The sequence below is a fragment of the Fulmarus glacialis genome, unplaced genomic scaffold, assembly GCF_000690835.1.
Source record: "Fulmarus glacialis isolate BGI_N327 unplaced genomic scaffold, ASM69083v1 scaffold6339, whole genome shotgun sequence".
NCBI lineage: Eukaryota > Metazoa > Chordata > Aves > Procellariiformes > Procellariidae > Fulmarus > Fulmarus glacialis.
The window spans coordinates 6988-34278 of NW_009232515.1; the positions used below are offsets into that span (position 1 = coordinate 6988).

At 39.7% G+C, this 27291-nt stretch overlaps 1 protein-coding gene across 1 annotated transcript; it reads right to left on the bottom strand.

The window, feature by feature from the left end:
• Positions 1–2051: 2051 nt before the first annotated feature.
• Positions 2052–27291, bottom strand: LOC104071822 (dystrobrevin beta-like; the record flags this gene model as incomplete). Its single annotated transcript, XM_009584925.1, has 6 exons — positions 27224–27291; positions 26335–26450; positions 24162–24375; positions 19036–19121; positions 9177–9331; positions 2052–2157 (listed from the first exon to the last, which is right to left on the bottom strand). Coding segments are annotated over exons 1-6 (745 nt in total), but the record flags the coding sequence as incomplete, so codon positions are not given.

Below are 27291 nucleotides of genomic sequence, written 5' to 3' on the forward strand. Positions count from 1 at the left end.
CTGTCCTATCCTATCATCGTATCCTGAATGCTAAACCTATGTGTAACAAGACTCCTATGTGTAACACAGGATTAAATCTGGAGACTGGTTGGCAGAACAGATGAATGGGGAGAATCTCTGGCTGCTTGGAAGAAAGCATCAGAAAAAGGGGCACTTACGCAACTGCTCCCAAGGAAGATGGTTAGATTGGGATCTGCATATTCTAGAGCAGCCTTATCCCACAATGAGGGCAACAGAAGCTGTCAGATAATATAGGAATGCGTGCACTAATCTGTAAAATTGTATTATTCTGGGTATCTAGTAACTTCCTCCGGGTACTTTCAAGCAGAAAAAAAGATCAGACTATGGTTATCTCCAGATCTTTCCACCATTTCGCTTCTGTCCAAACATGATGTTTAAACATTTTACCCTTGCCTAAGAAGCTCTGCGCAATTCTATCCTGACCTGTAATTCATATAAACATTTTTGCTGCCTGTTTCCTTACCATATTCATTCCACCCTGAGTGCCTTTCTTGAAGTACAAGTTTACAAGGGTAAGAGGATAGAGGAAGAAGAAGAAAGCAAAAAGTCACTGCTGCCTTTCTATTAGTGCAACCTGTTACATAAGAATGGGAAAGACACTGCAGTACTGTAGTTTACCTAATATTTTAACTAGATCAAACTCCCCACCTTTTTTGTAACTTTTCCCATAAGATTTGTCTCCATGAAATTGCTCCCCTTAAAATTATTTTAAAAATAACTTTTTTTAATGAGACAGTTGTCAGGAAATGTCTGTAAACATATAGAGCAATTGGGAAATTCACCTTCTCTTCTGTTGCGGTAAAGAAGAAAAGGCCCATTGAGCATCGCAACTCCAATCTTGTTCACTGCTGAACAAATGCAGATTAAATTCACAACCAGATATGCTTTGCAGGAGGATTAAGAGAAGACAATGAAACAAATGCCAAAAACCAGCATATCAGAATCATAGCAGTACTTAACCATGTCACAGGCATAAATGCCAAGAAACAGAGAATGGAATATAAATCATGAAAACTAAGCTAGAGACAGACTGCTAAGCTGTGCCTGTAAACAGCTAGGCAAAAACAGAGTCTAGAGTTTATCTACCTGTGTCTTAAAAGGAAGAAGTCTATACACCTTGAAAAGACTATAAATGCATTAAGCGGAAGAAATAACGACTAGTAGGGCAGGGGTTTTGAAGGATGGTAACATGATTTTACTCTGTGGGGAAGGAAACAAAAGATGAAGTTTAGTTCATGGGTGAAGAAAAAAAAAGTGGTTTTTTTTTTCTAGAATTCATACACAAAACATCATACACATATACTGTGTGCAACTGTACAGTAAATTAAACACACCACCTTTTTGGCCACTAAAACCAGCAAATAGTTTTGATACACTTGCACAACCTTCTGCAGGAAACCTTTTTGCTTCCCTGAACTCAGCCAGATGACTCTCTTATCATTCTTTCTCACTGTTAATCTTCAGTTTTCCATCCCTGATCGCTCCTTAAATACTTTCCATAGGCTGTAAACCCAGGAAATTTTAGCTAAGAAAAGGTCTGGAAGTGAGAAGAGCTCAGCATTTACCTCCCATAGTGAGAACTGAAGTGACTCATGTGCTCAAATGCTACCTCAAGACAGACATTTGAATGGGCACCAAAATCTTTGAGAGTTCGCACTTGAAAGCGTATGTTAAAGCACAGTTCAAGTGAAGTTTTTTAGAAGTTTCAGAATAAACATGAACATTTAGAGAATATGGTTTTTCTGCTGCTTGTTTTTTTCATCTTCCAACTACTAGCGATGCTAAAACTCTAATCTTGTTTTACATTGTTGCTGATGATTTCATAAAGAATCGGTCTTCATCCCAGAAGCATAGAACACTCTGCACTCCAACAAAAGTCTGGGCTTTAATGCTCTGGGACTAAGACCGTTAAGTGGGAACGATGAAGGCATTAAGTGCTTCGTTACGTGAGAAAGGACAGCCTATTTACATATGTTGAACAGAAACCCTGCTCTGACCACATGTTTCGAACAAGAAAATATTCCATTTACCATTTTCAACATGGGCAAGTCTGTGCACGAGAGGCAGCCACACAAGGCACTGAGGAGGTGGATCAGCCATCAATGTGTCTAAAAACATGTTTAGCATGATCTTTTTCTGCAAAGAAAAAAGAAATACAACTTAATTATAAGAAAAATTTCAATTTTATATACCAAAAACTACTTCAGCCTTAAAAACCTCTCTATGACTCAACTTCTGTCTACCAGAAGTATTTCATATCCTATGAAGAGATAAAAATCACAACTTCTTTGCTCAGGGAGTTTCAATCTATATTAGGCAAACAGTAGCACCACAAAGAAGGTATTAGTATAGACACGATATAATAATACAAAAATAAACGATAAACAGATGAACAGAAAACGCCAAGAAATGGAGGACTGGTCAGTCAGGATTGGTTCCCAAGTTGCAGTTAAAGATTCTTATTTTGAAGAGGGATACAACAAATGTGAGCGGAGGTTATTTAACAATGTAGAAAACAGTATTTCAAACATACAGACAACACTGAAAAAAGTAGACACACACAAAAAAAGAGTAATTAGAACTAATTTCCATACATGATCCATACAGTAAATGATTTTTTTTTTGAAATGAAATCATTAGGAGAAGGAAGTCGGGCATGTTAAGAGTAATATTTTCTAAAGTTTCAAATTCAAGTGAGCAAGAGAAGATTTCTGTTGCAAATACAAACAGATGGAGATAACTGTTAAGAAAAACAGCTAAGAATATTACAGATACAAACAAAGAATATGTTGGCTTTTGCATACAATAAGCTAGATGCTTAAGAACTTCTCGTAGGCAGAAGACCAGCTGGTCAGATGGCACTTTCTTCTCACCTTAGCATATGGCAGTGTTACTCCAAAAAGCATCCACAATAGGGAGGGTAAGCAGAGCTAGAGGAAAAGCCAGTCTGGTTTTCTAGGAGCCGTGAAATTAATTGTAGCTTTCACTTGCAACTATCACAACAAAAATTAAGGTGTTTTTTGTTTGTTCTTTTTTTGTTTGTTTGTGGGTTGTTTGGTTTTTTTAATTGTCTTTTGTTTTTTAATTAAAGAGTTATATTTAAAGCATCAACAGTTTCGTGATTAGTGGCAAATAGATACATCTAATACCTCTGCAGCTAACTGGAGAGATAATATGTAATTATATTCATCTACCCCTGTTACCATTAAGGTAAATTCTAAGAAATATTTAATCTTACTTCTTCCAACTTTTATAAGGTGTCCTTGTTCCAGTCTCTCTGCTTAGTAAATGAAAAGCTTTCCCTGAATAGTTAACTGCTGCTACAAGAGAGTCCAAGAATTTCCTTCGCCAGATACGACATCAGATGCACTACCTGGAAAAGAATGAACACCTGGATCTTGCCTGGCAATCCCAGCCTTCCCTCTGCCTCAAAGCCACGTCATCCTTCGGGCTATTAATAACAACACACAGTCAACCTACCTTCGCCTCTCTTTGGGGATGAAAAAATCTAAAATCTTTTAACAAATGCACATCTCGGTAAGGCGACGAAACACTCTAAATATGTGGAACCAAGCCTTCCGATAGAAGGAGTACTACAGTTTTTAACTGATCATGGTATGCGATGTCTGAGACCAGAAAGGGCTGCTTGCATAACCAGGAACCACTGTGCTAATGATGTTAAATGGCAGCATCATCTGTAATTGATGTGCAGATTGTATGTTTCAAATCTTAATGTAATTTCCTAGTTGCTTACTTGTATAGGTATCGTACAACTACATAAACATGCCTCCAAGGTTCTCAATTTTGACTTGGCTCTCATCTCTCATACTGTTTCACATACAAGAGTATGAAGGTTACTCCAAATAATAAATACTGCTCACAGACAGACAAGTTTTCTGGAGACAAGAACGAGGATCCATTAGACATCACACCTGTTTTTAAAAAGTGTAAAAAGGAGGACCCTGGGAACTACCAGTCAGCCCCACCTCCATGACTGTTAAGATCATGGAGCAGATCCTCCTGGAAAATATGTTGAAACATACGAAGACAGGAAGGTGATTGGAGACAGCCAGCACGACCTCATGAAGTGCAACTCATGCCTGACTAATCTAGTGGCCTTCTATGATGTGACTGCATCAGTGGACAAGAGAAGAGCTATGGATGGCATGTACCTGGACTTCTGTAAGGCCTTTGACACGGTCCATTACAACATTCCGGCCACTAAATTGGAGAAACAAGAGTTTGATAGATGGACTCTTAGATGGATAAGGAATTGGCTGGATGGCTGCGTCCAAAGAGTTACGGTCAATGGCTTAATGTCCAAGTGGAAACCAGTAATGAGTAGTGTCCCTCAAGGGTCTGTACTGGGACCAATACTATTAAATATCTTCATCAATGACATGGTCAGCAGGATAGAGTACACCCTCAGCAAGTTTGCAGATGACACCAAGATGAATGGTGCAGTTGATTCACTGGAGGGAAGCGATGCCATATGCCATCCAGAGGGACCTTGACAGGCTTGAGGAGTGGGCCAGTGTGAACCTCATGAGGTCCAACAAGGCCAAGTGCAAGGTCCTGCACCTGGGTCAGGGCAATCCCCAATATTCACAGGCTGGGGGATGAAGGGATTGAGAGCAGCCCTGAGGAGAAGGACTTGGGGGTACTGGTGGACAAAAAATGGGACATGAGCCGGCAATGTGCGCTTGCAGTCCAGAAAGCCAACCCTATCCTGGAGTGCATCAAAAGAAGTGTGGCCAGCAGGTCAAGGGGGGGGATTCTGCCCCTCTACCCTACTCTCCTGAGACCCCACCTGCGGTACTGCGCCCAGCTCTGGGGCCCACGGCACAAGAAGGACATGGACCTGTTGGAGCGGGTCCAGAGGAGACCAGAACAATGGTCAGAGTGCTGAAACACCTCTCCTATGGAGAAGGTTTGGGTTGTTCAGCCTGGAGAAAAGGCAGCTCTGGGGAGATCTTATTGTGGCCTTTCAATATATAAAGGAGGCTTGTAAGAAAGATGGAGAAAGGCTTTTTACCAGGGCCTGTAGTGCCAGGACAAGGGGCAATGGTTTTAAACTGAAAGAGGGTAGGGTTAGATTGGACATGAGGAAGAAATTTTTTTATGATGAGGGTGCTGAGACACTGGAACAGGTTATGACTGGAAGTGTTCAAGGTCAGGTTTGATGGGGCTTTGAGCAGCCTGATCTAGTGAAAGATGTCCCTTCCCACGGCAAGAGGGTTGGACTAGATGATCTTTAAATGTCCCTTCCGACCCACACCATTCTATGATTCTATGACTCTATGATTAGACAGTGATATATGGTACGCACAGCGGCAGAAGAACCTAAACCTAGCAGGAGAGCTTCTTTCTGCTATAGACAAGGATGTTCCTCTAAGAAAAAAACTGGTTCCTTTAAGCAGTGAGTACCTCACGAGTTGTCAAAGCCTGTGTATGGAGTGATGCAACTTCCACGTAGTTCACAAGAGGGCAGTAGGGACACAGAGTTTGTAGGTTTTTTTCCACCGATACAGATAGGGACCTGTATTTTTGCAACCAACTGACCAAAAAGAATCATGCAGCATTATAGTACTACATCTTGTCTGTCTGGGCACAGGCATTCTCGGTAATGGCTGAGTTGACAGGAAAGCAAACAGCAGTCTACTTCTCCTGGAAATCATGAATGTGTCAGAGAAGGAACCTAGGTAAAGCCCTTTCTTGTAGCTGGTCTAACATTTCCTACTGGGTTCAGAACCCAACCATGGAGCAACCACAAAAACATCACTCAGTCACCACTTGTGATGCAAAACCAACCAAATAATCTGCCAGCAGGTTCCAAGCTCCAAGAACATAAACTGAAAATTAGTAAATGTGAAGGCACAATCAGTCATGAGGGTCAGATGCTCCCCACGAGAACAAACGCATTTCTGCATAGATACTTTCTGTAATCACCTGCTTACTGTCTATCCTATTGTAATAATTGTTTTTACCAATTGCTGTTATGTACTTGTCTTAATAGCGCTGTAGTCTCAGATCTTCTTGCAGGTGGGTGCAGTGGCAGGTTATACCAATGCTTTTCTTGTATTTAGAACAATACCATAGGCTTGCTTCAATAGCAAAAACTCAGCCAGTTTTACTGTTACACTGCCAACATGCTTGTTCCAACAAGATATTAATGCATGTATTTCCCCACAAAATACTGGCACAAAACCACAACCCCTGAGCGAACATAGAGGTATGTGATTTTTAACTCTACAGTGATCAAAACAAGTTATACCGATCTAAGCAGCTGTGTATTAGACCCCACCTGTATCTCTAACTGTCCTGCATCTTGTGCTTAAACTGCAACTCTATCAGAGTATATCTACACCATACACTTTAAACACAAGACAATCCTGTCCTTAATAAATATATCCTTATTACTCGCTTTAACAAGACTGCACATCCTGACCATCCTTCTGACACTGCTAAGCTCGTGCAGTTGGTTCAGCTATCAGCCGTACCATCCATGAAGCCTAAGTCAGCCAATGCTTTAGCAAAGCTTTTATGTGAGTAATGCATGCACAAATCAACGCCTATCTAGGCCTGCTTGTACAGTTTGTGTTGCTGAGTTTCAACAGAGTAATAGGCAGTTTGACTCTACAGAAGCCAAGCTCCTAGCTCCCAAGTCTCTGAAGTAAAACTTCTCAGCTCAGTAGAAACGCTGCAATTAAACTGCTCTGTAAATGAGATATGAAGTGGATACAACTCTGCAATGACAGGACAGGCTGTGCCATAAATACAGAAGGATTCTGACTAAGGAAGGGAATGTCATGGTGATACAACATCTCTATGACAAATAGATGGACAGTAGCCAAGTGAACAAAAGTTTTAAGAAAAGTATGACATGATATCTTACATCTGTGGAAGCCCCCACTCGACCTAGAATAGTAAATTATTACTAGAAGTTCTTTATATATCTGGAAGCCATCAGAAAGAATGCAGCTCTTGCCAAAAGCATCTCAATAAACTCCAGTTTGCATGGGCAAAAAGTTTGAATTATTCCATCTGTGACCCAAGAAATGAAAGAGAGTTGTAGAGTGTATACAACCACTGACACTTCTTTGCCTATCTGCCCTTTCACCACTCAGACAGCAGTAAATTATTAGCCTTTTGCACCTCAAAGAAGTGGCTCCCAGAACCAGGACCTCCATGAATAGCCAGGAACCACAGCTGGCCAGGAAGGATTTGTCTCTTGGTAGTTTAAGTAACACCAGGGAATGTTCCTGGCACTAAAACGCAATCATGCATGCTTTTATGTTATTAAACCTGTGCCTGGTTCAACCATTCACTCTCCCAAATGACTCTAGCATCCAGATCAGGTGTTAATATCAGCTAGGAATCATTTTTAATAAACAGTTTCCATGTAACCACGCTGCTTGAGGGAATAAGAGAGTTTAATAGTATGGAAGTGGTTAGACCATTCCAGTTGGCCTTAGGACCACAGAACAGCTCCTGGCACTGTTCAGTTAACTAGTACAGATGTAGCTTATATGTCCGTCACGTAAATGCCAAAGTCTGAAACCCCACAGCTTTAACAATGCCGTCTGGAGAGAATTTCAGCAAAACGGTAGACTGTAACAGGAGAATATCACAGAAGTACCTCTGGGAAGCTTATTCTCAAACCTGGGAGGCATAAGAAAATGAAATTAAATCTAAGACAGATTATCCATCTACTTTCCAGGACCTGTTTGTTTCAATGTTTTCAAATAAATGAAAGAACTGTCTTGGGGTACGGTGTATATCTGGATTAATTAAAAAAACTGTTACCACTCTACAAACCTGGCCTCACACTAGGGATTTTGTTTTGCTGAATAAAATTAGAGCAAAGGAATTTCTAAAAGTGAATCAATATGAAGAATTAGCTTTCTTGTTCATAGAAAGCCATTCTATGGATCCAAAGTCAAAGAGTGCTAAGACATGCTGCAGGCAAGCCATGTGCAAATGGGCAGTTACTATACCTGACTTGGCTACCATGGCGAGAGTTGCATCAAGTATCTTAAAAATCCCAGTCAACTGTCAAGGTCTAGTTAGCTACACTAGCCTCTCTTCATGGGTAAGAGAGAAACGGTCACTTCCAGAGTGTAGGCTTCAGAACAAAACAAAAACCCATCCCCATTGCCTTTGCCGTCAGTGGCACAGCAGTGCCACTTACGTGAAACTTGATTTGATCGGATCAGTTTCCCTACGTGCATAAACAGCTTGCACTGACATAACAGAAAGGGTGGCATGTCTGTGGGAACAGGTATGGCCCACAAATGCCTCAGCCGGTATTGAAACAGAAAAAAATATTTATTAATTACACTGTTAGTAAAACAGGCCTCATCATTTCCTAAATCAAAGGCTGCTTCCTACTGTGTTGTATTTCAAATATATTAGTTGCTAATTAACTTAAATTTAGCAAAAGTGACTATAAATTCTAAATCTAAATACTTCAGAAATATCTCTTCCGGAACATAATCATGACCAGAGTCTAAACATTTAATTTTAGGCCTAAGATTCTCTAGGTTCATGTTTACAGTTGATTTAAGGATTATTTATACTATTTACATTATCTCAAATTAGAAACAAATCCTTGGAACAATTAAATTACAACTAAAATGTATAAAGAAATAAAAAGCTCTTTTAAGATCATTACTACAACATCTACTCCAAACATTACATGTAATGGAAATATTTTGGAAAAAACAGCTATACCAATAAGCACAACAGTGAAATTGATTTATTTTGTACAGACCCAACTAACCAGCAAGTGATTTGTTGAAACTAATACTCTTAACACAATGAGAAAGCTTAAAAAAAAAAATCAAGGGACAATAGTAAAAATGCTGTGTTTCATGTTTTAGAAAAGAAATAGGTGATCCTTGCTGTTCTTCTGATGGGGAAGTGTCCCTTCAAGGAGGGGGAACAAACTAACATTGTGCAAAATCTTTTAATTGCCTAAAACCTAGACATACTATTTTAAATTATTCAGACTTTCTTAAAACTGCTTAGGTTACAGAGTGTATATTACCAAGCCCCCTCCCTCCAGACCCCAGACAACGAAAGCAGCCAGTGGACTTCAGAAGAAAGCACTATATTAACAAGCAATACAAAAATCCTGTTTTGTTAACTCTTACTTGTTGTGGGAAACAGGTCCGTACAGAATGCTCTGTGTATCCAAAAGAAGGCCCCTCAAACACAGCTGTTGGAAGTTTTAGAACTTCTTTCAAAAACTGATCAAACTTTGTAAATATCATTAGTCCATTTGAATCTGATATTTGAGAGAAAATATCTGTAAGAAAATATAATAAAACCCTACAGTAAATACATGCTTACTACAGAAAAGAAAAAAAATTATTTCATTCCATTTAAACCCCAAGAAATTTATTTTTGTTTTGTTCTGAACATAATTTCTTATCACTTGCTCTCAAGATAAAATTTGTAAATGAACGTATTCGAACATGCTGTGATATAAATCTTCCTGTTTCCTCCATCCCATCTCACCCAGTCTTGAGAAAAGATTCTGCTAGTGCATTAACTGTAACAACAAGAAAGCAGGAGCTAGGAGGCATTATAAAAGTTACAGAACATTACATCTTCATGTCACCTTCAAAATAAAACTACATAAAATCCTTTGAAAAGTCTCCTAGAATTAAAAAAAAGTTGTAAGAATCACAAAGTCAAAACTGGCAAAACTCCTGGTAAATCTGGCGCATGCCAACCATATTGCATGTTGAATTTGAGTAACACAGCATTAGAAGAGCGCGTCAGAAGTAAATCGGTCAGAAACCGGGGTGCAGTGACTGCATCTCCAAGGATAAAACTCGTGGGCCAGGCAGCAGAGTAGATGGGGAAGAGGAAATCTGATCTAATTTTATATCAGACATGCTGCGCACACTGAAGAGCTAGAATAGGAACTTCTATCCTTACACAAGAAAAATGTTTATGATGAAACGAAGTATGCTTTTTAATCAGCTATGTGGGGCTAAATATATTTCCGAAAACAAAAAAAGGATCGAGCAAGATGTTCAGCAATCTTGTGTATATATGGAAAAAGAAAGGTAGGGAGGGTGGTCCCAGAAGGTGGCAGGGAGGAGGGCAGTTTTGCAGGTATTCTCACTCCCACGCCATGCTCCTCGCTACAGGCACGTGGATGGAGGATGTCTCCCGAGCCTCCTGCTCTGCGGTCCCTCCGTGCCCTTACCGCACTGAGCTCCACCCCTCCAACCCCTCTGCTCCAGCCATTCCACGCAACCAACCCAAAGCCCCCAGCCCTCGTGTCTCAGGAAAGGTAAACATATAGGAGATGATGTGTAGATAGCATTGTAAGAAAGCGATGTGATAAAATACTAGGACAGCTGCACACAGATAAAGCAGAACTGTCCTAAGATCAAAAATCTCTTTGGAAAAGACAAATCTTTCAAACAGCAAAACTGGGTCTCTGATATCCTTGCAGAGTCAGATTACTCTATAAAGAAAGATTTCTCTAATAAGAACACTAATATTAGTAAGACCTAAAGTTTTCCAAGATGTGACAGATACCAGAATTCTTCACTAAACAGCCACTGAATCATCTATGAGGTTATTTAAGACACCATCAGTAATTAAACATCAAAAAGGATATGTTGACAGAAAATAAGCTTAGTTTAAGTGATCAAAACTAGGTCCATAAAAAAAAAAAAGACTATTTCAGAAAGGCATATTTCTAGTAAACTAGAGAAATTACTCCAATCTCCTGAATGAACGAGCTCATGAAGAAGCCTACAATATCTAAGTTAAGGATGATAAAGCTATCTGGAATTTGTATCACTGGCTAAACAGACAAGCTTGAAGTGAAGGTCTGAAGCCCTTGTTGAATAATTTTATAAGGCATAACGGGGGAAGAAAAAAGAAAGAAAAAAAGGAAAAAAAAAGAAAAAAGGAAAAAAAAAGATAAATGGGGTTCAGGGAGGGAATGCTGTATTTTGGAAAATTAAGCCAAGCAGAAAAATTAAATTTTACCTGAAAATTGAATGTGGAAGAAAAGTCAAGATCAAAATGCACACAAATGAAAACTATGGAAACAATTAAAACTAATTAGAGCGCCAAACTTCCAGAATCCTAATGCATTCTAGATCAGAATCACTCCAGAACTGGCACATGCACAAAAACTGAAGGTCTAGTAATAAATCTGTCAAGGTGGGACTGGTAGAACATGACTGGAACATGACAGTACTTGTATTTAAAAAAGGACAGAAATCTTCTGGGTAAATACAGTCCATTAATCTGAACTCAACAGTATGCAAGATCTAAATGATTTTAAGGAGAAAGTTAATTAAAGCTACGGAAATAAATTGAAAATGAGATAAAATAGAACAGGCTGTATCAAGGGTAAATTAAAAAAAAAACCCACCAACCAAACCCCACTAACCTATAACTTGCAGTCATAAAAAAGTGGTTTTATAGTCAAAGTTGAACTCATTTACGTGGGAAACTTCCACATGGGAAATTACCAGTGAAATTGGAAAAGATATAGATTAGTAGGATATAATTATATAGTCATCTGCCCTTTTAAAGGGCAGTAAATTACCCTCAAAGAGAAAACCTCAAGCTAAATAGCGGCTAACAGTATAATTTATCAAGAGCTCACCTCAGGGTCACCTTTATGTGCCAATAAAGTTTCCTGATGACAAGGTATTATACTTTAATTCTCATATAAAATTTCAGTTCAATGCTACTATGCTATGAACATTTTTTTTTTAAACCAGAGAGAATAAAAAATTTAGAACAAAAAAACCACTGCTCAGTCCCCAAAATACCAATGTAAAACGGTACTTGTGCAACTCGTGATTTCCTTTTTTCAAATGTTTGTAGTAAAACTTTTACATTAAGAACAGAGCTCATAATATCATCTATGAAACCTGCCCAACAGTTCCCTTGAGAGCCTCTTTTCAGTTGCTTATAACTGCCAAAATTGACTGTTCTGTGTTTTCCAATCAAGGCGTTTGCCCGATGCTTTGTACAGTTTCAGCTGAAGTACCATTTCTCTGAGTAAGTTAAAAACAAAGCAACAAAACCCCAGCACCCTCATTTTCTAGGGTGTATCCTGCGTCTCACAATTCCTATGAAGTTGCCAATTTGTATCGTACAAATTCATAAATTATTTGTTAAATACTAGGTTAAATACCAGTGAAAGCCAAGAAAATAAATTTAACAGATTAATTAGTTTGACTGTGCTTTTGTGTGTGCGTGTGCATGCAGTTGTTTTGGCATTAATCCAAAGTACGTATTAAGGTCAAATGGACAATTCAGGGAAATACAGGCCAGTCAGCCCCACTTCGGTTCCTGGGAAAACCATGGAGCAAATCTTCTTGGCACACATTCCTGGGCATGCGAAAGAAAAGGTGACTGGGATCCATCAGTATGGATCTACCGAGGCTATATCACACCTGACCAGCTCGATTGTCTTCTGCGATAAGATGACTGAATTTGTAGGTATCATTCACCTCAACTTGAGCAAGGCTTTTTACCTTCCCCCACCGCCAATATTCCGGTATCCAAGCTGGGATGTCACCGCCTGCATGGGTGAACAACCAGGTGGGCGAGTAGCTGGTTGGATGATCAGGCTTGGAGGGTAGTGGATAATGGGTCAAATTCTACATGGAGACCAATAACAAGTGGACTACTGCTGGAATCTGTCCTGGGACACGTCCCACTCAACATGTCTATCAATGATCTGAAAGAGGTGCCAGAGTGCAGAGTCGAGTTGAGAGAGTTGCAGATGATGCCAAATTGGGGGGAGCAGGTGAATACCCTTGAGGGCAAGGGCTGGCATCCAGCAGGACCTGGACTGGCCGGAGGAACGGGCCGTCAGGAACTGTATGAAATTCAAAAAGGACAAATGCAAAGTCCTGCCCTTGGGAAGGAAGCGACTGGCAGCGATCCAGGCTGGGGACTGGCTGGCTGGGGAGCAGCTCTGCTGGAAAGGTCCTTGTGGGTTTTGAGATCACAAGCAGAACATGAGCCAGCAGTGCGCTCTGGCAGCAAAGGTGGTCGACAGCATCCTGGGCTGTAGGAACAGGAGCTCAGCTAGTAGAGGGAAGTGATTATCCTCCTTCACTCAGCACTTGTTAGACCTCCTCTACGCACTGTGTCCAGTTTTGGGACCCCCCAGAATCACAGAATTGTTGAGAATCATAGGATATGAAAGACAAACTGAAGTGAGCTCTGTAGAGGGCTAGAAGGATGGTCAGCATGCTGGAGCACTTACCCTGTGAGGGCAGGCTGAGGAAACAGCAATTGTTCAGCCTGGAGAAGGTAAAACACTGAGAAAACCTAATAATACCACCTGAGCACCTACAAGGAGATTATGAAGATGCTTTTGGAGGAAAATTTAGTGATTAGGGTTTGAGAGCTAGGTATCAGAGAGGTCATAAGTCTGGGACAGATAGTAGAGAGACCAGAGGATCTAAGAGGCTCTAAGGACCAGCTACTAGATAGATGAGCACCTAAGGCCAGTCACTGGAGGGATCCATATTGTACAGGCATGTGCATATACGTACATATTTATGCCACTGCCACAGTTTCATCCTGATCAGGCCGAGGGGGGAACAGAACCAGGTCATCGGTGCTGTTCACGTTCACCTGGGTATTTTCTGTCTGTGTTGATGCGTGTAGCTGTGTGCGCGTGTTCCTACTGGGAATGCATGCCCACCCTCACCACTGGTGGACTGGGGACATGACACTGCAGCAGCCTTACCTTGATCAGATCAGACGTTGTGGCAACTCCTAACATTTGTTATAAATAAATGAGATGTAAGAAAGCTTGTATAAAATAATGTACTGAGCTTGCTCAGTTTGAATAGATGTGATACCACAACAAACCACATATTATTATTAATACTACTACTTTGGTCCACTGATTAGGACCAAAACAAATAATTCCCCTTTCACCCCCACTCCTCCAAAAAACAAAATACCCTCTCCCCAAAATCAAAACCCCACAATCAGGCTAATTCATCTATAGCAGATTAACTTTCAGGACCTTTATTATATGAAACCTAGGATTTAGCATACATTACTGTATGAATTTTTAGGGTGAAGTTCAGTAAGCGCTAAAGGCTTATCAGAGCCAGATGGTGAGAGGAAAAAGGAGCTAGTGATGCGAGGGAGCCAAGGAGCACCACACAGGTAGAGCCAGTCATTAGAGAAGTCAGACAGCCCTTAAAATGAGCAGGATGGAGTCTTGATTTACTCGAAGTTCTGTTTGCAATTTACTTGCAGAAATGACATGGAAGGAAGCACTAATTACTTCACAATGAATCTACTTGAATGCCAAAATGAAGTCATCCGAATCCACAAAATTTGACATTTTCACACGGCATTTCTTGGGCTTAAAAGGCTATGACAAAAATCATAAAGTCCATAGCAGTAGGCTGTGTTTACAACTCCTACCTTGCACACCACGTAAAGGAACTCCTTTGCAAGGAGTATCATGTCACAGGAAATAATCTTTTCCAGCGACAGCAAAGTGGTACCATTGAACAACTCCCATTTCATACGTGCTGCCAGACACTGTATGGACTGAAAAACACTCAATTTGTTCACATTTTCAGAATTTAAAAAAACAAGCCTGTACATATGCAAGTACAGAGACCAAGTTACTATCATTCATATAAATTATAAGATGAGGAAAAAAAAAACATTTACAACTTCCAGGATTCCCAGAAAGCCTCACGTTCCAGCTGAGCCGGAGCCGACAGCCTGGTTAGGAAAGGGGGCGGAGGCAGTGCAGGAGTGGGGGTGGAATCAGGGGAACAAGTAAACTGGAAACAGAAGTTGTTCAGTGATGAAATGGGTCAGTAACCAGAGAGAGAGGTGAGAAAGACAGGAAAGGGGAAAAAAAACAAGACAGCATATTCATAACGATCAGAAGAAGAAATAAAGAATATGAGAACAGCTGAGGCAGATCAGATCAAAAGTCTGTTTATCCCAACAGGAGATGGCCCAGGCAAGCACGTTTCCAGAATATTCCTCCACTCACTGAGAGTATCCTTGCATTCAGCAACCCTTGATGAATTTACCTTCAGTGAAATTGGTTCAAGGAGTAATCGAATGGTGTAAATGCTTGATACCAACAACATCCTTCGGTGAAGTTTAAAGTAGTATTGTTTTTTGTTGTTTCAATCTGTCACTGCTAATCTGAGTTACTGCCCTTCAGTTCTTGTACTGGAAGGGGAAAGGAACAGCTCTTTTCTATTCACCACTAACACATTGCTCGTGATTTTATAGAACACTGTCCTTTCACCACCATTTTTCTTTCCAGGTTGAAGAATCCTGCTCTATCTAGTTGTTCTTTGTACAGAAAGATTTCTCTACCTTTGATGATCTCGGTTGTTCTTCTCAGAAAAGATGTATCAGAACCGGAAAGGGCAGCGTACCAGACGGGGGTACTAGAGCAGCACTCATTCAAAGCGTAAAGACACCATGGATTTATAGAGTGCCTTGACTGCTCCACTTTGTTCTTCATGTCCTTCCCCTCTGCAACATTTCATATATTTTTTAGCCATTACTAAACAGTGTCAACATCTTCACAGAAGTATAGCTCCAAGATCTCTCATCTGAGCAACAACTTTCTTAGCTCACCTTTCTGTGCATCACATTAGGATTACACTTCACTCCTCCAGCATGCACCACTTTGCATATATTCACGCTGAACTTCACCTACCATTTTATCTCACAGTTACTCAGTGTTGTCAGATGATACTACAACTCTTCAGTCTATTTTAGCTTTTACTACACCGATTTACTTGTATCCAATTGTCACCTTTCACTGTATTTTTCCAGATCATTTACGACAGTGTTAAAAATAGTTTAGGTCCAGCACTATCCACCAATCTCAATATACAAAAAGGATCTTTATTGCTCTTTTTTGATTCCCTTTAGCCAATCTTCTACCCGTGCAAAGATCCCAGCTTTCATCACTTTCATCAAACTTTTAAATGTCTTTAAGCGTTTGATAAGGGATCTTCTTGAATGCCTTTCAGAAATCCAAGAAGTCTGCATCAGCCAGAACTCCTTTGTCCACCTTTTTTTTTTTTTTTGCCTCCTTTAATGAACTCCTGTGGTTTTATGAGGCATCCCTTCAAAAAAGCCATTTCCCCCAACAATAAAATTTCATTTATCCATGTGTCAACAAATTCTATTCTTTATTACTAACAGCTTGCCCAGAACGTGTGTCAGGTATACAGGCCTGCAGCTTCCCACATCTCCCCTCCCAAACTTCACATGACACTTTCTTCTTCCCATTCCCTTGCCCCTTAGAAAGTTTTCAGAAAGACAGGTAACCAACAGTTAGTAGTTCAGCTATTTTATTACTTTTCTTGAGTTCTGGTGACACTCAGAAACTTATTCCGTTAACACCACCACACACTTCCTCTCTTCTCCTCTGCCCTCAGAAGGTTTACAAGATCCTACTATCCTGAATCTCGGATTTTCTCCCACATTCCACAGAAAGCTGTCCTATGACCTTGTCTGAAAAGTCAACAGCCTAATTCTATCCTGGTTTAGAGAAAGCTTTTCCCTCCTGCACAGATTTCCTATACTCCTAAAAATCTTGATTCCAAATTAGCCAAAATCCCCTTTCCCTGGACAATTTCGTTGATCATGTGCCGAGACTCTGCCTCTGTGTATAACCTTGCACTGTGAGCATTTCAGAGAATAATAGTGAGCTGGGTCCAGTTGTTAACTTTCTCTCCAACTAAGCAGAGACAGCATCGAGCGCATGAGGGCAGAGAGGAGCATCCAGGAGTGACAGAGGAGCGCTCACGGCCGATGGTGCACGTGAAGAAAGTGCCATGACCATACAAAGCAGTGGCAAATCAGTACTACTGCTACAGTTATGAGTAAAGGAATTTTTCTCTCTCAGTTGACTCATAAGATATTATACCTGACAGAACAACAAAAAAAACCCTCACCAAAACCAGGTTTTAGATGGGTGTGGTCAACAGTTAGTACTGTCGTAAGAACTAGCCCAGAAACATCAAATGATGGGAAGTCAGTGTGAGCAACATACTGAAAAGGCGAGGAACTCAGTTTTAACACTGAATTAAAAAAACCAGAATTGCTACTGTCCAAAACATGTCAAATACAAAGTCACATGCTCTTTGAAAATTATGCTCCACATCCAAACAGAAGCGCACCAAGAAAAAAGGGACAGCAGATGTTGGAGGAAGGATCCCAGAGGTACAATGCAAACTAAAGGTCAGCTGATAAGATACAAGCAAGAATAAGTAATATAACAAAGCTGTAAGAAGCAGCACTATTCAGTGAAAGTAGTCAAAAGCCTTTCCTCCAACGTGTATGAACATCAGTTAAGAATTTTTATAAAGAGGAAAGTTATAGTGGTAAAGGAAACAGGAGCCAACAGAATAAGAAAAAGGAAAAAGGAAGCTTCAAATGCCAGGAAGAAAAGCAGACATTATGAAAAGACAGAGAGAGAGAACAGTACATTAAATGCACAAATTTTAAGTTTTAAGACTAGACACACCTGTTAAATAGGACTATTAAATGAGGTGTCCTTAAGGTGAAAGCATCCTAACTAGCTACCTTTTGAATCAATAACTTGAGGCTTAATTAACTTCCAGAATGATATCTAGGTCTTTGTCTGAAAACACCAAAAGTTTACTGATTCCTTAACATTTAATTCCAGTGGTTTTTCTACTAAAAGTCACGTTGCCATTTTCTTGATGCGTTTCAGTATTTTCTTGCTAATTCTACAAATAATGCTCCTTTTCTGTCCCAGGCCTGTGCTGAACTGCTCATCTACTGTAACCTCCTCAAATCTTATCCTAATTAAATCCAAAATGTAATCTTTTACTGAGCAGATATACTCTCTATCTTTTTCCCCCAGTGTTTGATCTTGCTTATTTTATAGAGGTAATGCATTTGTTAAAAATGCTTAAGAAGTCTTAAATATCCTCGGTCATATATGCCTGTCCCCTTTATTTAACACTAATCTTTAGTCACCTGCAGCTTTGTTTTTAATCACAGAGTTTTATAGTTACTACCAGATAAAAAGATGGCATTTTCTGGTACTGAAACACGTGCAGCCTTAATATTAATATATGCATGCAATGATTTCTCCCTATCTATTTTTCAGATCTTGTCATATAGTTTAATTCAGCATGCTAGTATTTCACGTTGCTAGTTTTAAAGCAAATATAATAAAGAAACTTAATGATGTAGAAAAGTCTAAAGAATTATTTACAGTGAATGACAACCATGGAGATTAGGAGGAATAAATTATTACAAGATAACTTTCATAAAGGGAATTTAGGGGGAGGTGGAAATGACAAGACCTGAACAGTAAAATCTGCACTGACAGTAAGATTAACTTCCCAACCTTTCAGGATGGAAATGAAAAGAAAACACACCCATAACAACAGTACACCTTGCCACTAATAAAGATAGAAGAACAAGAATTACTACTAAAGGACAAAAACAATGCTTATGGATATCACTGATTCTCTACTGATACAGCAGAAGGCTCATGGAAACAAGAAAAAAAGGATTGATGAAAAGAGAATAAAAAAAAGAGTTAAAAAATAAGAACTGAGAAGCTGGAATTACAGAATGAGAAGACGCAGAGAGCACCTCAGATGAAGCAGAAGATACACAGAAGCCCCCCAACATCCTCAAAACAGTGGAAATGACAACAAATTTGACATTACTATCAGAAAAATCGGACCTGAAGTTTTACATTTAAAGAAGTGCCCATGCATTTCAAAATAAACAAATGTACTTGTAAAGCCTGCCCAGTAACAACCTCAGTATGTTTTATGGCCAGCAGATGGCATGTGTAACAAAAACATTAATATAGCAAGCTTCATTTCAGTATAAAGATCGCTGAATAAGCAAAAAAGTTAGCTTTCTGAACTTAATACAATAAAATATATGTGGCCAGTAATGGAAACAAAATATTTCATAAAACGGTTTGATTTGCTTCAAAATACTTACATCTTAGTTTGTCCAGTATTTTACCGCCACACATTGTTGCTAACATAGCTTTCACTGAAAATACTGTCAGCTTCCCATGGCCCTCACTGTGAAAAAAAATTACATGGTAAGTCATTACTACATAGAATGATAAGTAACAAAAATACTTGAGGCCTAGGAAGGAAATGCATAAATGCCCTCCATTAACTACGAAGATCTGCCAGAACTATTTAATATAACATTGAAACAGTGATAACACTAGCATTTTTAATATATTGGAAGAGTTAACAAGTGTCTAATCACAAATCAAATTTCCTTGCAGAATTAGGAAAAAGGCACAGATGAGACTATCATTTGTCTTGTTCATCCCATAACTGTCCTATAAAAAATATTTTTTCCATTAAAATACATTTGTTCACTGTAAAACATCTCACTTTTTTCCTCTGCTACCCTTTGTTAGTTGCTTTACATTTTTACTCCTTGATTTAAACTCTGATGTTCAAATACACATTTCATTCTAAAAACAGTACAGTAATTGACAGCTAATGGAGAAGTTGTATGATATCCTGAATATACCACATAGAACAGGAATAATGTGAACAATGTTTTATTCTAATTTAAGTTAATAAAGCTGCTGTGCTATCAGAACAGATGGCACACTTGGGGAATAATTTTCTAATATCAGCAAGAGAAAATGAATTTGTCTCTATGGAGAGTTTGAAAAAGCCCATTCAGCACGGTATGGTATGTAGAAACAGCTACATCTATTATTCCCATTACCAAAAAGAAAGATAAGGATGAAATTATGTGGGAAGCAAGCCACCAGAAGCACAGAAGGCGGCTTGCTGGGTTAAAGCACCGCACAGCTGGTACCAGTAACAGTTTCTCCCAGCTTAGTGCTGGCCCAGAAGGCATGCATCCCGCCTCCCTCTCTCCTGAATTTCTCTACCACCTTTCATAGTAATAAAGACAGGAGTCGGAGAACTTCCAACATATGATATTAGACAGCCACAGTGTGGCGATGTCAGTGTAAATCCACTGTTACTGTGAAGTCGGTAGAACGTTAGTTTAGTGGTGCGTAGGGCAAAAGAAATGTGTGCAAATGTGGGTAAAAGCTGTTGGAATTCTGAGCAACTTATTGCCAGACAGAAATGTACTGAGTCATTATCCTTAACTATAAACAGCAACAGTGGTACAGACTGATAAACCACCAAGAAAGTTAAAGTCACATATAAAAGGAGAAAAAGAATTAAAATACATTTAAGTAACTGTAATTAAATGTATTGGACAGAAAATTTGTACTATCATGGGAAATACGATGACGGGGAAAATACACGATGAGTGTTAGAAGAGATCTAGAAAAACTCTAGAATACTTCTCAGTGGAAAGGAGATGCTTATTTAACATTTGCACTTGTAAGACTAGCACTTGGAAAGTGTTAAGAGTCAAATTATTTGAAGTAAATATTGGCTTATGGTATTGAAGTAGTGATGAGGTCTGATGTCAATGACAGAGAAGCAACCAAACGGAGATATCCGGAATTGACCAAATAATGTTTTTTTTCCCCTCCCACACTCAGGGTTAATATGCAAATATCTTCTGGTAACACACGCTCCATGGTGAGATAAAGGCTCTTAATCTTTCTCAGACTGAGAAGTACCCGAAATATAATACACTATTTCTCTGTATGAAAGAGTATCTTTCAAATATTCCCTCTACAGAAGAGTGGCAATCTCTCCTAGAGCTACAACTGCAGGAAGATCTGTGAAGAGGAATGGTGACTCAAAGGCCATCACTTTGTTGATATCCAGTACCCTTTTAACTGCTGTTTAAAGAAACTAAACAAAGGGAGAATATAAACACCTTAGATATTTATTTCAAGCTATATAAAGGCTATAAAATTAACAACGAGGCAAAGATCTCAGCTACCCTATTTTGTTTCTGTCTTTTCTCTTAAATAGCTTTCTCAAAGGAATAGGTTGGCACTGCCTCTGTGTGTAAAATTAAAAAAAAAAAAGAAGACTTGACTACATCTGAAATTGGTTGTCTGAAAAGTTCATCCTCTTAAAGCCTTGACCTCCACTTTTATCTGAGCAAATCTTACCAGCTAATTCAAATTTCCATAAGTTATAGTCTCTGCCCCCCTCCACCTTTTCTTTTTAATAGACATTCATTTTCTCTCAGAAAAGAATTCAGCTTTGAATTAATTTCCAGAAAAACAAGTGACTAAAGCCATCAATATCTCCTCACAGGAAAAAATCTTATCCTTGGAAAGATTCCTTATGGTGCCCTTAGATATTAGGCCTGCTTCTGCTCACATTCTGTTTATTAATCAAGAAAAAACCTAAACCTATCCCCCCTGCAATCTGGTAGAGGTGTAGTTATTAAGCAACTTGCCAAAATCTATTTTTGTACCAATGCTATTCAATCTGCTGAATTCCCTATCAAAAGGAAAAAGGGCAAAACTTTCAAGATGATTTTGAAACTTCTGTAACAATCAGGAGTTCTCAGGATTGGAAAGAGAACTGGGAGACTTGTTTAAAAAAGACTGGGCCTGCCTACATGAGGCTTCTTCCAGCTGTCTGAAGAAAGTCTCATCCTCTACGTCTTCCTAACCAGGCGGCCTGTAGCAGATGCCCACAGCAATGATGTCCATGTCAGTCTGCCCACTAATCCTGACGCAAACCCCAAGCTGGCTCGTCCTCTGTCCCCAGGCAGAGCTCCATGCACTCCAGCCGCTCTCTCGTGTAAAGGGCAACTCCCCCTCCTCGTCTGTCCCTCCTAAAGAACCCGTTCCAGTTGTGCCAGCTCTCCCACATGTCCTCCAGAGGAATCAGACCTCCTCTCCTTCCTCCTGTTTGTTGCCCATGCCACACGCAATACCATACAGCCACTTCAGAGAGGCACCCAGTCATGCTGATTTCCCAGAAAAGCCACGAGACCCTTCTGCATAATGCTGATCTGTAGGCATTTCCTTACGTATACATATATGCCCCTTCCAGCTCTGCTGTGCTAATTACGAGGTTCCTCCTAACCACATCACTCCACACTTTGCTTGCCAACTCACTCCTCATTTGTTTGTTGGTCATCCTCTCCCTCCCCCTTATTGCACGCTGCTTTACTACCAGCATACAGTGTGGTTTGATACCTACAATTTAAAAAGAAAAAAGCAGTTGGAGCAACTAAACCCAATGTCAAATCAAATGCGATTTCTAGAAACGATGAAATAAAAAACTGACTGTCCTGAAACAGTCAAATGGGGTCAGGGAATGAGCCATTACTCCGGGGTGCCAGTAATGGGTCAGGGACTTTGGAAAGCCATGACAGGCTGTTGGGAAAAACAGACCAGGAATAAACTGTCAAACACCCATGCAAAGCTCTGTGGAAGAAAGCAGTGAAGAACATCGTACCAAAGCCGTTCCTCCGCACAACTCACCACTGATGCAGTATGAGCCATCATTTCTGCACCATGATCAGTGTTGTTCTACTGGTCCCAGTGAAGTGTTCATTGTGAGCATTTTTCATATTTACCTAACATAAGCTCTAACTTAAATATTTCCATGGGGAAAACACTAGTCAAATCTTTGATTCCTGTACCTGTTTGGTAGAATGCTAATGACTTTGTGATGTTACCACCAGCACCACCTTGTAAGAAGCTACTGGGCTACGTGCACTCAAGCAACCACACAGCTACCCCAATGATGCAATTCCAGTGCAGATCTGTACTTTTTTTTTTAAATAAATGTCTGCCATGTTGATGAACTCCTGGAGAGGGAGCCTCAGCCCTGCCTCTCCTCTTATTCTTGGCTCTCCCATTGCACAACGCAGTGCAGCATCCCAGCTTCTCTCTCAATCCCACGTGCCAGGCAGAAGAAGCTAAAGAGAAGCTGTGGTACTATGCTGGGATCAAGCATGCTGCTTGGGTTCCAGAAGAGGCAGAACTTGCAGGGTTGGGGGCGGGGGGGAAAAAACCATATCTTTAACTAAAGCCTCAATCTTTTGAGCCAGGCCCCGAAAACATGACCGTTTCTATTTTTAAATTCTGTATTTTTCTAGTATGAACGGTCTCAGAATAACTAAACCCATTAACTAACACTTACAACTCGTCTCACAACTAATACCAAATCAGAACTAAACAGGAAAATACACATTTGATTTCCTTGTCATAGCAGTCTTCCTGCTCTGAGCTTTGTGTTGGTTTTATCTGTCTTTAGTGAGACAGGGATTGTTCTGAACTCTTGGACTTTTTGGGGGGGAAACCTAGCTTCTGTTTGGTGACAATAAGAAGTCGTGACATTAGGAAGGATCAAAGTCTGGACATTACAAACAGAACAACTATTTGGCATATTCGGTGCTGCAGATTGTCTTGGGTAAAACTCCTCAGTCTCTGTGACAGCTTCCTGGCCACAAGCAGTTCTCTACTAGGAGAGGGCAAAAGCAGAAGAAAGACTGAAATAATAGCTGAGTGTGAGAAAGATAAGACAAAAAGTAAGAAGTGCTAAACAACAGTGAGAGATTTGCTACTCTGAGAACCCACATCTACTCAAGAAGATTAGCAGACCGATCCCTGAAGAAAGAAGCTGTGAAAGAAACTCATAAAACTAGACACAAGGAAATGCCTAGACAGTACCCTGAACAAGAAATCAAGCTTCTTCCAGCCAAGAAGTAAGAATTAGCCTTTATGGGGTCACAGCATGTTAGAACAGGATCCAAGCTGACTGTCAAAACAAGGTAGCATTATAAAATGGTCTTGTTGATCAAGATTCAATAAAACACTTTCACTTTTTAAAACAGTGCTATACCACCATGAGGTTAACATTATGTTCTAACACAGTCTGCAGAACACAGTTTCACTTCATCTTCAGTTCAGATACACGGCTTACAGCAGTCTGCAAGTTCCAGAAGGCACTAACTCATCTTTCTTAAGAAAGCAATCTTTAAGACAAAGCATTGCTGCTCTGGCAATGTAAACCTCTGCAGGCACTACTATGATATTAAATATACGTGTGTGTATGTGCAACACACAATTTCATGAACTTGAGAAACAGCATGCGGACAGTTTGCCAGAGACTCATGCAGTTGTTGGCTGCATTCATCTAACTAAAAGAGAAAATTAGTTTAAGAATACAACTAGAGGAATTACTAGCCTGTCATATGCTGCTATCATGAAGTTGAGGAGGAGGCTGATGGATTGCTCTACACTGATTTGGTGAGTAGAAGGAAGGCGTTTGTTTAGCTGGTAGTAGATGGATGAAATGATTGTTTCTAGTCGAGACACGTTGATCTCTGTGTTATGATCCAAAGTGTTAAGGCCATTATCTCGGAAGGCTTCAATCATATTCCAGATATCAACAAGATGAACTAAAAATAAAGGAAAAAAAATTAACTTCTATTCTGTAATGCATGCAAGCTTACTTTTATGGTACTGTTTCTGAATACTATGTTAGCTTTTATTTTGGAATGAACAGTTACTTATTTGTATTCAAAGTGAGAGACAGACTCTTGATATTCATACTCATAATTCGTGTCAGCTAGTTTAAAGTAACAGAGCAGTGCCCAGACATCTTGCATGCCTTTTATTCCACCCTTCAACATCTGGTGCTCTGACAGAAAAACTACATAAAGGAGAAAAGCGACCTTCCATCATCATGCAGTGCGTTTTAGCAGAGTTAGATATTTTCATTTGAGAAAGACATCAGCCATATCCTAAATCCACTACAAATTGGTTACAATAATTTTAAATGTCCTCATGCTGACTAGGAGTTGAGTATTGAAGGAGGAACTTGATGTTCCAGTTAAACTATGACTGTCTGCAGTTGATCCAGTTGCCAAGTCCATGTAAACATAAGTCTAGAGCTCCAAAGCGTTTCCCTAAATTACCCTTGCCGTATCTTAGCGCATATCTAAGAAGTGTTAACAATGTAGAGAAAAAGTTTTCCAAAACCACAGTAACTGATCTGCAGAACCACATTAAATAATATTTTAAAATGTTTCAAAGCTTGACAGGTATGCATGATAGTGGGAGAAGACATCTAAGGAACAACAGTAATCCATCAGTCCAAACTGAATGTGATCCAACAGCTACAAAGGACAGACTTATTTGCCAACTTCACAACTTTTGTTATTTGCCTTAACTTATAAAAAAGGGTCTGAAGTACGAGTGTGATCTTCAACATTTCTTACATAAAAATCGTCTTTATATTTTTCACACAAAACCCACACCACGATAAAAGCCAAGCTACCTATTCACACCAAGCATATGCCCTGTGGTCCAGACAAAGATCATAAATGCACAGCCTCATCCAGACATAAATGTACGGTAAAGGTTACTCAAGGCATATGCATGGCATCAGTGAATTGGGCCCAAAGTGTGCAATGTACTATAATTAGCATTTCTTAATACCTCTCTACTGATTAAGAGAGGTTTTTAATTCAAAAGCGTGAATTACAGACAAGAACTAACACTTTTCCATAGGAATGAAAAAGTTGTAAGCCATCCATCAAACTAAAGGCACTGCGGGCACTGCCACAACAGCCCTAAGAGACACACACATCCCGGGGTCAGCGGCGCTACGGAGGAGCTACAATTTGCAGAGGGCTGTTGCACATGTCCTCTACAGGACCCCTCAGGGGTTCTCCTGTCCTCTTCCACACCAGACACACACTAATTCCACTTCACTGGGAGGAGGGACCTACTCCTGCGTACGTTAGTCTGTTCTGCTTTTTGCTTTGTCCAATTCAACAGTGGTAGCAGAATGCAAAGTAGTGTCACCTATTCACCCCTGGGTTAACCTTTGCTTTGGTGAGCTATCCAAGGTCAAAGGACCATGGAAGAGAATGAGAAAACCTGCACTGCCTAGTATGGTGTGAACTTAAAGAATTTTTTGCTACATTTCGTATATGCCACCATGATCAGATCCAGACACTTCCATGCTCGTGACTGTAGTATGCACCACCAAACTCATACCTGTGACTAGCTGTTGGGTGGTTTGCAGTACACCATGATGGAACAGGAGCTCAAAAGCTTGAGACTGCCTGCACCCAACACTTAGGGCAACTGAAATACATCAAGCTGGCCCATATATTTTAAACTTTTGAAACATTAAAGAATAAAACTGAAGATATTATAGAGTATTGGACAAAGATTGCTGCTTCTTTTTAACTATATATTTAATCTCTGTTTAGTTTAAGTAACATTAAGTAACCATCATCTGATAAAATGTTTGCTTACTCCTGCTATTCTTAAAATTCACATGGGTAGAATACTTGAAACAATCATGCACGAAAAATTTTTGAAGATAAAGAGTAATTATAACTTACGATTACATCTTTTTTGTACAAACCGCAGTTTACAGGCTGTTCGATACGTTGAAAGTCTGATGACATCAAAATTCTGTGCTCCTATGAATAAAAAAAAGTTTGTGTTTTTCTTTCCTCTGTAACATTCAGCTTATCTGAGAGAATTACTTCAAAAATGGTACGAGTGTTTCTTCACATACATCATCTTTGTCGTATGAACATGACAAAGATTTTCATTAGGTATCTCATGGTGAAGTGATTTTCAGCAGTGTATTATAAACTGACCTAAGTTTGAGACTGATAAGAGTACCTTAAAAGGAAGCAAGAATTAAGTGGTGAGTGGAAAAGAAAGAGGATTGCACTGACGTTGGAAGACATGTACACAAAAGATTAGAGACAAAGAAAAGGGGGGGTTGGTACTCTTACCACCATCTGCATTGCAGCCCCATCAGGAGCATGCTTTTCATCTCCCAAATAGATCCAAATCGGGTAAGAAGCAGAAGAAAAAGCATAGAAGAAAAAAAGTCTTATCTTCACCAACAACCTCCCACTTCAAGATGTGTGTTACACCTTCAAACAATACCACATCACGAAAGATTTGAATGCTATTATCTGTCACTAGTCTGTACCACATTTACCAGTTCCAGCAATTACTCTGAACGTTACAAACTTGAGCAATTTCAGAACGTTGTGTTAACCCTCTGCCAAACAGACCCGTGTACCTCCTATACTGATCAAATAAGATGATAAATGATGGGGGGATGATATATGATACTGGCTTAAAGTCCTGTATTGATCATTTCTAATTTGGAAGCAGCCAACAAGTCAAGCCTCGAAAAGCCCATTAATTGTAAACCAAAATGCCTTTTAAATGGCTCACATTTCAACAGCATTAGTGGCTACATCCTACAATCCATATAGTTCTAAGGCGTAGTCTGGAACAATCCAGTGCACGTGGGCAGTGGCATGGATGCACAT